This window comes from Pyrgilauda ruficollis, unplaced genomic scaffold (genome assembly GCF_017590135.1).
Source record: "Pyrgilauda ruficollis isolate IOZ18807 unplaced genomic scaffold, ASM1759013v1 scaffold1127, whole genome shotgun sequence".
NCBI lineage: Eukaryota > Metazoa > Chordata > Aves > Passeriformes > Passeridae > Pyrgilauda > Pyrgilauda ruficollis.
This window is the reverse complement of record NW_024509511.1, coordinates 1-8,455: the sequence shown is the minus strand read 5'-3', so window position 1 is coordinate 8,455 and position 8,455 is coordinate 1. Positions and strand designations below refer to the sequence as shown.

Below are 8,455 nucleotides of genomic sequence, written 5' to 3'. Positions count from 1 at the left end.
CCAGCCCAGAGTTAGCAGCAGGATAACTGAGAGTGCTCCGAACCCAAACAAACCACTTCCAAGGACTGGGGCGCTCCACAGGTGCTGGAAGCAGGTCCTGCTGCCTGTCCCTAGCAGTGGCTAGGAGCCACAGAGTACAATAGAGTGATGGCAGAGGGGAGGCCTAACGGGGATCCTGCATGGCAAAAGCAGAAACGTGTGGCAATGGCGCTCAAGACTCTGGATAAGGAGGTCCCCTCTGGGCAGACCCAAGCCCAGCAGCCCAGGCTGGTGCTGGGAGAAGCTGTGCCACTGCAGGGTGTGGTTTCAAGGTGTAGATGGAGAGGCCCTCACTCGCAGGGCCAGGAGGATGTGCTGTCACTACTACCCATTCTTGAAATGACAGCCTGGGAGGCCAGGCCAGAGCTGGCTCTGTGAGGGCTCATCTCCTGCATGTTTCAGGAAGAAAGTCTCACCCCAGGACTCCTGTGCAGGAAGAACCCCTAAGGATGATGGAGAGCCATTCTATGAAGTTTGAGGACACAATCGGATCACTGAGGTGGAGCACCACTGCGTTTCGTTTGCTCCCTATCCTGGTTTTCAGGCTGTGTTCAGAAGGAGGCAAAGCAGGGACTATTTCCTTCCACTAATGCAAAGACAGAGCCCCATGGGGAGGAAAAGGTAACAACAAGTCAAAGAGCAGAAACTGCCATGAGAACTTGAGAAGGGACAAGCTGGGAGGACAGGTGATCTGGGAACTAGAGAAATGAACTCAAAACCAGAGAAAAATACATCCCTGGAAGGCAGATGCATGCAAATACACAGTGGAGAAGAAAGTGAACATGCAAATAATCTCTGAGGGAAGTGGTTAAAATGCTGCTTTGCAGGGATGAGCTTGACCCCCATAAAAGATCCAAAACCAGAAGACCTGTCTGGCAGTGGGTATCCAGGGGAGGCACATTGACTCTGGGTCTAGATGTGTGACTTAGGGGGACAGCAGGAAGCATTGTGCTCACAGCCAGAGAACTGGGTGTAGGCAGAGCCAGCAGGGAATGAGAGTAGGCTGTGGCAGAGAGAGAAAAATGGTGCAAAGAAACAGGTTAAGTAGGAGTTGTGAGGAATGGTAAGGCTTGGAACTGGGAAGAAAGCAATGGAATGGGGCAGAAGCATCTCCGGCTCAAAGAGGCTGTGAAGAGATTGGTGGTCATGTTCCCACCACAGGACACAAGGCACAGTAACTCAGGTGGCATCAGAGAAGGAGTTAGTTCTGCATGAGCTGCACATCTGCATTGGGGAGCTGGAGAAGACCAGGACACCAGCAAAGGAAAAAGGGGATATTTGCAGCACTGCACTTCTCCAGTTCCCTGGTACCAACACAAGTCTCTGCTGACAGCTGCTTTCTCACAGCTGCCTGTGACACTTCTTCACATCACCTTGTGCTATTGACTGTATCGCACTGAAGTCAAATCCCTTCAAGTGTCAATACTACAGCAGTGGAAATAGCCTTGTTGAGAGGGATTTGGTACACAAGAATGTCGTGATATGAAAAGGGGAATGGTTTTAAACTGACAGATGGCAGGTTTTGATTAAATATTAGGGAGGAACAGTGGTTCCTTCCTAATATTTAGGAAGGTGAGGTGGTGAAGCACTGGAACCAGTTGCCAACAGGAGACATGTCCCACCTCTAGTATGTTCAAGGCCTGGCTGAATGGGGATATCAGAAACCTGGTCTAGTGGAAGGTTTCCTTGCCCATAACCTAGGGGGCTTGAAACTAGACTATGCTTAAAAGTCCCTTCCAACCCAAACCATTCCATGATTTGGGGATTATACCCCCGCAGCTTAGAGATGGAAAAGAAACAGGAGATGTGCACACAGAGCACAGGACATTTTTCATTGGTCTGATATTGTATTTTCTCTTGTCTAAGTTTTCAGAATTTGTTCAGCACAACCAGTACAGCTGGAGGACATTTGGCATTTCACACAACATAAAGCAAACAGCTCTGCTCAAGTAGACAAAGGACATTGAATCTCTGGATAACTGCCTTCAATTCCTGCGTCTTCCTCCTGGAGAAATCCATCTCTTTTCAGTCAGAGGCTGCTGGACCCTCTCAGAGACAAGAGGACACAAGAACACAGGAGCTGCTTCAAAGAGCCTGAGCCTCTCTGTGTTCCCTGAGCCACCACATGCACTGGGAATGCTGGACAAAGCTAATTTCACTTCCACAAACACACCGTCCCACCCCACACAGTGAAGATGTGTCAAAGCTCCTGACCCCTCCCAGCAATGCTCCCAGCTCCCTGCTCAGCTCCCAGCTTTACTCAGGACAAGGGTGTTTCCATCACACAATTACTGCTGCAGCTTCACAAATTCGATGATTCTCCAAGTCTGATCCGATGTCATTCCAGTTGTTGGGAGGTTCTGTAGGCACATGTATTACAGTGCAATTTTCACCAGGGAAATAATTTGGTTCTCCTTCTCGCCAGAACCTGGGACACAGACAGGCTTGTTACACCCCAGGGACCACTGTGAAACAATGCTGGAAAAGGCCACTGTGGGATGCAAGACTTGAAGAGAAGAGACAGAAATTCCCAATGCTGATTCATGGATTGAAGCAGTGCCCTTCCTCCCACCCCTTATCCCACTGCCTCCAGTGTCACATGGAAACCTGCCTCCTTTTCACAGCCTTCCAGCACTACAGGGTCCTGTTCCATCCTGCTGGGGGGAACTGATCACCACCACTCACCCCAGGCACCTCACTCCCTGCAGAGGCCCGTGCTGGCCTCCAGGGCAAGTTTGTACTCCAGAAGAAGGCACAGCAAGGAAAGTCCTGGTGCTCTCTCACTGTGTTCCATCTCTTTCCCTGCATTCCAGCAGAGGCCATTTTGTGCATATAAGTGCAGTGAATGCAGGTCAGGTCACGCTGGTCATCAAGGTTCTGAATGGTTCTTGTTGCCAGCAAGTTGTAGTTCTTTCCATGCCTACAGCATTGACTTCCATGTCACAGGTAGTTAATTCATAACCAATACCGGGCACAGATGGGGCATGTGAACGTTGTGTCCTACACAGCCCTCTCCTGTTGTATCTCTGATCTCCCACAAGGAAGGGGGTGACAACCTCTTCACATGCAGAACCTGAACCTCTCACACCTCCCCTACCTACATGTGCCTCAGAAGCCTTTCCCTAATGCCCTGGTTACTGTTAAGCTGGTGGTCATGTTCTTCTTTAACAGCAGCAGTTTGGGGCAAATGCCCCCTCACCAAGTTGCAGCTATTGAATTCACACAGCTCTTTGCATTCACACTCCTATTTCTATCACTTGCTGCTGACCAGGCCACTGGAAGAGTGGAGAAGTATCTCAGGCCCAAAGAGGCCATGAAGAACATGGTGGTCATGTTCCCACCACAGGACACCAAGGGACATCAACTCAAGTGGCATCAGAGAAGGAGTTAGTTCAGCATGGGCTACACATCTGTACTGGGGAGCTGGAGAGCACTGGGACACCAGGAGAGGGAGGGGAGGATATTTGCAGTGCTGTACTCAGTTCCCTGGTACCAACACAAGTCTCTGCTGATGACTGCTTTCTCACAGCTAACTGTGACACTTGTTCACATCACCTTGTGTTGTTGAATGTATCGTGTTCAATGAAGTCAAATTCCTGCAAGTGTCAATACTACAGCAGTGGAAATAGCCTTGTTGAGTAGGACTTAGTACAAAATAATTCATGATAGGAAAAGGGGAATGGCTTTAAACTGACAGGATACAGGTTTCAATTAAATGTTAGGGAGGAATACATTACTGTGAGGTGGTGAGGCACTGGAACCAGTTGCCCGTAGGAACTGTGGATGTCCCATCCCTGAAATATGTTCAGGGCTTGGCTGGACGGAGATATGAGCAACCTGGTCTAGTGAAAGGTCTTCCTGCCCATGCTCCAGGGGGCTTGAAACTAGACTATGCTTAAAAGTCCCTTCCAACCCAAACCATTCCATGATTTGGGGATTATACCCCCACAGCCTAGAGATGGAAAAGGAAAGAGAGATATGCACACAGAGCACAGGACCTTTCTTCATTGGTCTGATACTGTATTTTCTCTTGGCTAAGTTTTCAGAATTTGTTCAGCAAAACCAGTACAGCTACATTTTTATGTGACTCATAGAATACATTTTATGTGACTCAACAAAAATCAAACAGCTCTGCTCAATAACAGAGAGGACATTGAATCTCTGGATATCTGTCTTCTATTCATGTGTCTTCCTCCAGTAGAAGTCCATCTCTTTTAGTCAGGCTCCTGGACCCACTCAGAGACAAGAGGACACAAGAACACAGGAGCTGCTTCAAAGAGCCTGAGCCTCTCTGTGTTCCCTGAGCCACCACATGCACTGGGAATGCTGGACAAAGCTAATTTCACTTCCACAAACACACCGTCCCACCCCACACAGTGAAGATGTGTCAAAGCTCCTGACCCCTCCCAGCAATGCTCCCAGCTCCCTGCTCAGCTCCCAGCTTTACTCAGGACAAGGGTGTTTCCATCACACAATTACTGCTGCAGCTTCACAAATTCGATGATTCTCCAAGTCTGATCCGATGTCATTCCAGTTGTTGGGAGGTTCTGTAGGCACATGTATTACAGTGCAATTTTCACCAGGGAAATAATTTGGTTCTCCTTCTCGCCAGAACCTGGGACACAGACAGGCTTGTTACTCCCCAGGGACCACTGTAAAGCACTGCTGGAAAAGGCCACTGTGGGATGCAAGACTTGAAGAGAAGAGACAGAAATTCCCAATGCTGATTCATGGACTGAAGCAGTGCCCTTCCTCCCACTCCTTATCCCACTGCCACCAGTGTCACATGGAAACCTGCCTCCTTTTCACAGCCTTCCAGCACAACAGGGCCCTGTTCCATCCTGCTGGGGGGAACTGATCACCACCACTCACCCCAGGCACCTCACTCCCTGCAGAGGCCCGTGCTGGCCTCCAGGGCAAGTTTGTACTCCAGAAGAAGGCACAGCAAGGAAAGTCCTGGTGCTCTCTCACTGTGTTCCATCTCTTTCCCTGCATTCCAGCAGAGGCCATTTTGTGCATATAAGTGCAGTGAATGCAGGTCAGGTCACGCTGGTCATCAAGGTTCTGAATGGTTCTTGTTGCCAGCAAGTTGTAGTTCTTTCCATGCCTACAGCATTGACTTCCATGTCACAGGTAGTTAATTCATAACCAATACCGGGCACAGATGGGGCATGTGAACGTTGTGTCCTACACAGCCCTCTCCTGTTGTATCTCTGATCTCCCACAAGGAAGGGGGTGACAACCTCTTCACATGCAGAACCTGAACCTCTCACACCTCCCCTACCTACATTTCTCTACCAAGTGTCACATCAAACATTCTTCATCCAGAGATACTCACGCTGCTGTCACATTGTATGGAGTCTTGTCCACCCACTGCCACTGACCCACCTTCTTTGCAAACAGACCAATATAGACATTCACTCTTTTTGGAGGTTGTTTTGTTTGCTCAGAGAGAAATTCCTGGCAATCAGAGAGAAAGTGCAATGTCCATGAGGGGCAGGACTGAGCAGAGAGAGGCATCAGGAGTCCCCGTGGGGTGGGGCAGGTGGCAGAGGGGGCTGGTGCTGCAGAGGTGCAGACAGGACCTTCCCCCTCCCCTGCAGGACAAGGAGGGGCTCTGAGTCCCCTCCAGGGCCCAGCACTGTGCCTCTGCCTGCTGGGTCCCTCTCTGAGGCCTGTGTGCTTACCTGTTCTGCCTTGCTGCTGATCACCACCAGCTGGGAGCCCATCCCACTGCAGTTCTGTGCACTCTCAGCAAAGTTCATCTTATCAAGGGACAGGAAATAGCAGCTTCCTTGAAACCTTCTCCAGCCCTTAGGGCAGCATGTCCAGCTTCGGTCTGTGCAGGGAGAGGACAGAGAGATGAAGGCTACTAACAAGAGATCGTGATTGCAGAGATCCAGGTTTCCCAGGGACAGTGCTCATGTCCTGCTCAGTGACTTTTCCTGACAGAAAGGGATTGAATAAACAGGGATAATACAGACATTTCTTCCCATTACTTTGGGGTATGGCCAGTGAGCTTTGTGTACCCAAAGGTGTGGAAATCCTTGTAAGGGGATCTCAGGTCTCTCCAAAGCTCTCTTGGGGATGTGGTTTGAGTTGCCCTGCTACAGCCTCCTTGAGGCCCTTAGCCCCAAGGAAGAGGGGCCATTGGGAGCACTGACCTGTGCCTTGTGGCACCGCTGAGTCGCACTCCCACTCTGAGAACTGCTGCTGCAGGGCTGAGGGCTGGTCACTGCTGTGGCACAAGGGAAGCACTGCAAAGGGAGAGCAAAGGCAGCAGGATTAGCCCTTGCTCCCAGCTCCTCACGCAGCATCTCTGGCCCCTTGACTCTCCTGCCACCCTCTCCCCAGCAAGCATTGTCCCAGCTGTCACCTCTCCTGGCCCACACCAGTGGCACAGCTGCCTTCCCAGCCAGAAAGAGACCGTCTGCCAGGTCAGACAGCAGAGGGACCCCTGGAAGCACATCCCCCTGGGCACATGCCACACACACAGCAGGAGTGAGCCCTCCCAGCCACAGCCACTCTGCCGTGCACAGACCCACAGCCCAGCTGCCAGTCTACAAAGCAGCCTCTCACTGTCACCCTTTGTCCTTTCCTCAGCTGCACAGCAACAGGCATTTGGAGGAGTCACCCTCAGCTGGGCCTGTTCCATCAGCAACACACAGTCCAGGTGAAGGGAATCACTTACAGCTGGAGCTGCTGAAACCAGGGTGCAGCACAGAACCCTAGGACTTAGTAGTTCCAGTTTGTGGGGAAGAATGCACTCTTGCTGACAGGCCACAGCCACAATCCCAAGCACTTCCTAGTAACTCAGACACTCAGGAGTATGGATTGCAAGCTGATCAGGGTGTGCTTAACAATCCAGATGCCTATTTTCATCAATCATTTAATTTAGAACTATTTTCAATTATGAGCAGAACAATCCTAGTTGCTCCAGTGCCTGATTAGTGAGTGGCTGTAATGGAAGAAGGCTCAGAGGAGATGAGCAAGGGCAATGCCTAGCTGACCACCCCCACTGCCACTAAAGGTGACCTTATCCCTACCCAAAGATAAAGGATGAGAAGAGAGATGGATTCTGGTTTAGTTCAGCTGAGGGATTTGACCTGCTGTGGAGCTGTTCATCCCTGTAGGGATCAAAAAGGGTCAAGACTTCCTCAGATAGGCATGAGACCTCTGGCTGAGAGACACTGGTACTGCCTTAGCCTTCCTGGGAAAGAGGATAGGAAATCGTTGGCTCACAGTCCACTGGAAACACTCCCATCAGAGAAGAGCTATCCAAGACAGAGAGACTGAGAGCAACCTGCTCTGACAGCCTTGCTGCCACCACAGGCAGTTCCTTAACACAGCCAGCTTATCCATGAGATCTGCCTTGTGCCCACAGATTCAAATGATGGGTTAAAATCTACAGATATGTTCTCACAAAGGTCAAGGCTGCATAAGAAGGGATCTCTGACCTTTGGTTTGGTGAAGGGCACTTGCCTGCTAGCAGAAGGACTAGGATGTGGATTTTACACCTGAGCAAGGGCAGTCACCTGAGCCCTTCATCCCAAGGGAATTAAGACACCTGGGAACTCACCAAGCCAGAGGCACAAGGTCACAAAGGCAGCTTTGGTTGCAAGGGCAAAAATAAGGAAGACCCAGATGTTCAGCCAGGTGCAGCCTCTCTCTTCTGCTGGAGCTGAAAAACACAAAGCAAGAGTGAGCATGTCCCGGGACAGAGTTAGCAGCAGGATAACCCTGGGGGCTCTGTACCCCAACAGCCTGCTGGTCCCTTGTTCCAAGGACTGGGGAGTCCCACAGGTGCTGGAAGCAGGTCCTGCTGCCTGTCCCTAGCAGTGGCTCAGAGCTACAGAATAAAGGAGCACAGGGGCTGCCCTGAGGCTGCTCTTTTTTCTCTGTTTATTACAGGACCTGCCTGTATTCTGCCCAAACCTCACTCCCCCTTTGTCCTGTCAGACCTCCTTTCTCTTCAACATATCTTTCTTGTTGCCTTCCATTACCCTGTCTGTCACTGAATGCCCATTCTGGATATCCTTCCTCTTCCTGTCTTTCCCCCAACCCCTTTGACAGGAGGACAGAGAGGAAGGAAGGTTTGGGGGTTACCTGCACTTCCAGGACTGACTCTCCCTTGGCCATTCATCATCTCTGCAAGAAGATCACTCTTCTCAAGTGTCCCTGTTACCAGTGTGGCCACCTACAGCCTTCCTCCTGCACAGGCCACCTCCCACACTGGTGAGTGGCCTTCACAGACTCTAATCTGATGTGCTGAAAAAGCCATATCCTGGGTGTACCCCACAGCACATAGGAATTGGGGAACTTCCATCATTACTTTGCCAAGACATGTCACACAATACTCAGTGCAACACAAAAGTCACCAAGACAAAGGAAACAGATGAAGAGGAGCATCACTGCA

General features: G+C 50.6%; 1 protein-coding gene across 1 annotated transcript; it reads right to left on the bottom strand.

The window, feature by feature from the left end:
• Window positions 1–4,069: 4,069 nt before the first annotated feature.
• Window positions 4,070–8,253, bottom strand: LOC121359092 (C-type lectin domain family 4 member E-like). Its single transcript, XM_041477806.1, has 6 exons — window positions 8,146–8,253; window positions 7,619–7,720; window positions 6,204–6,296; window positions 5,727–5,878; window positions 5,378–5,499; window positions 4,070–4,654 (listed from the first exon to the last, which is right to left on the bottom strand). Exons 1-6 carry the CDS (start codon window positions 8,183–8,185, stop codon window positions 4,507–4,509), a joined length of 657 nt encoding a protein of 218 aa, XP_041333740.1. The 5' UTR covers window positions 8,186–8,253; the 3' UTR covers window positions 4,070–4,506.
• Window positions 8,254–8,455: the final 202 nt, after the last annotated feature.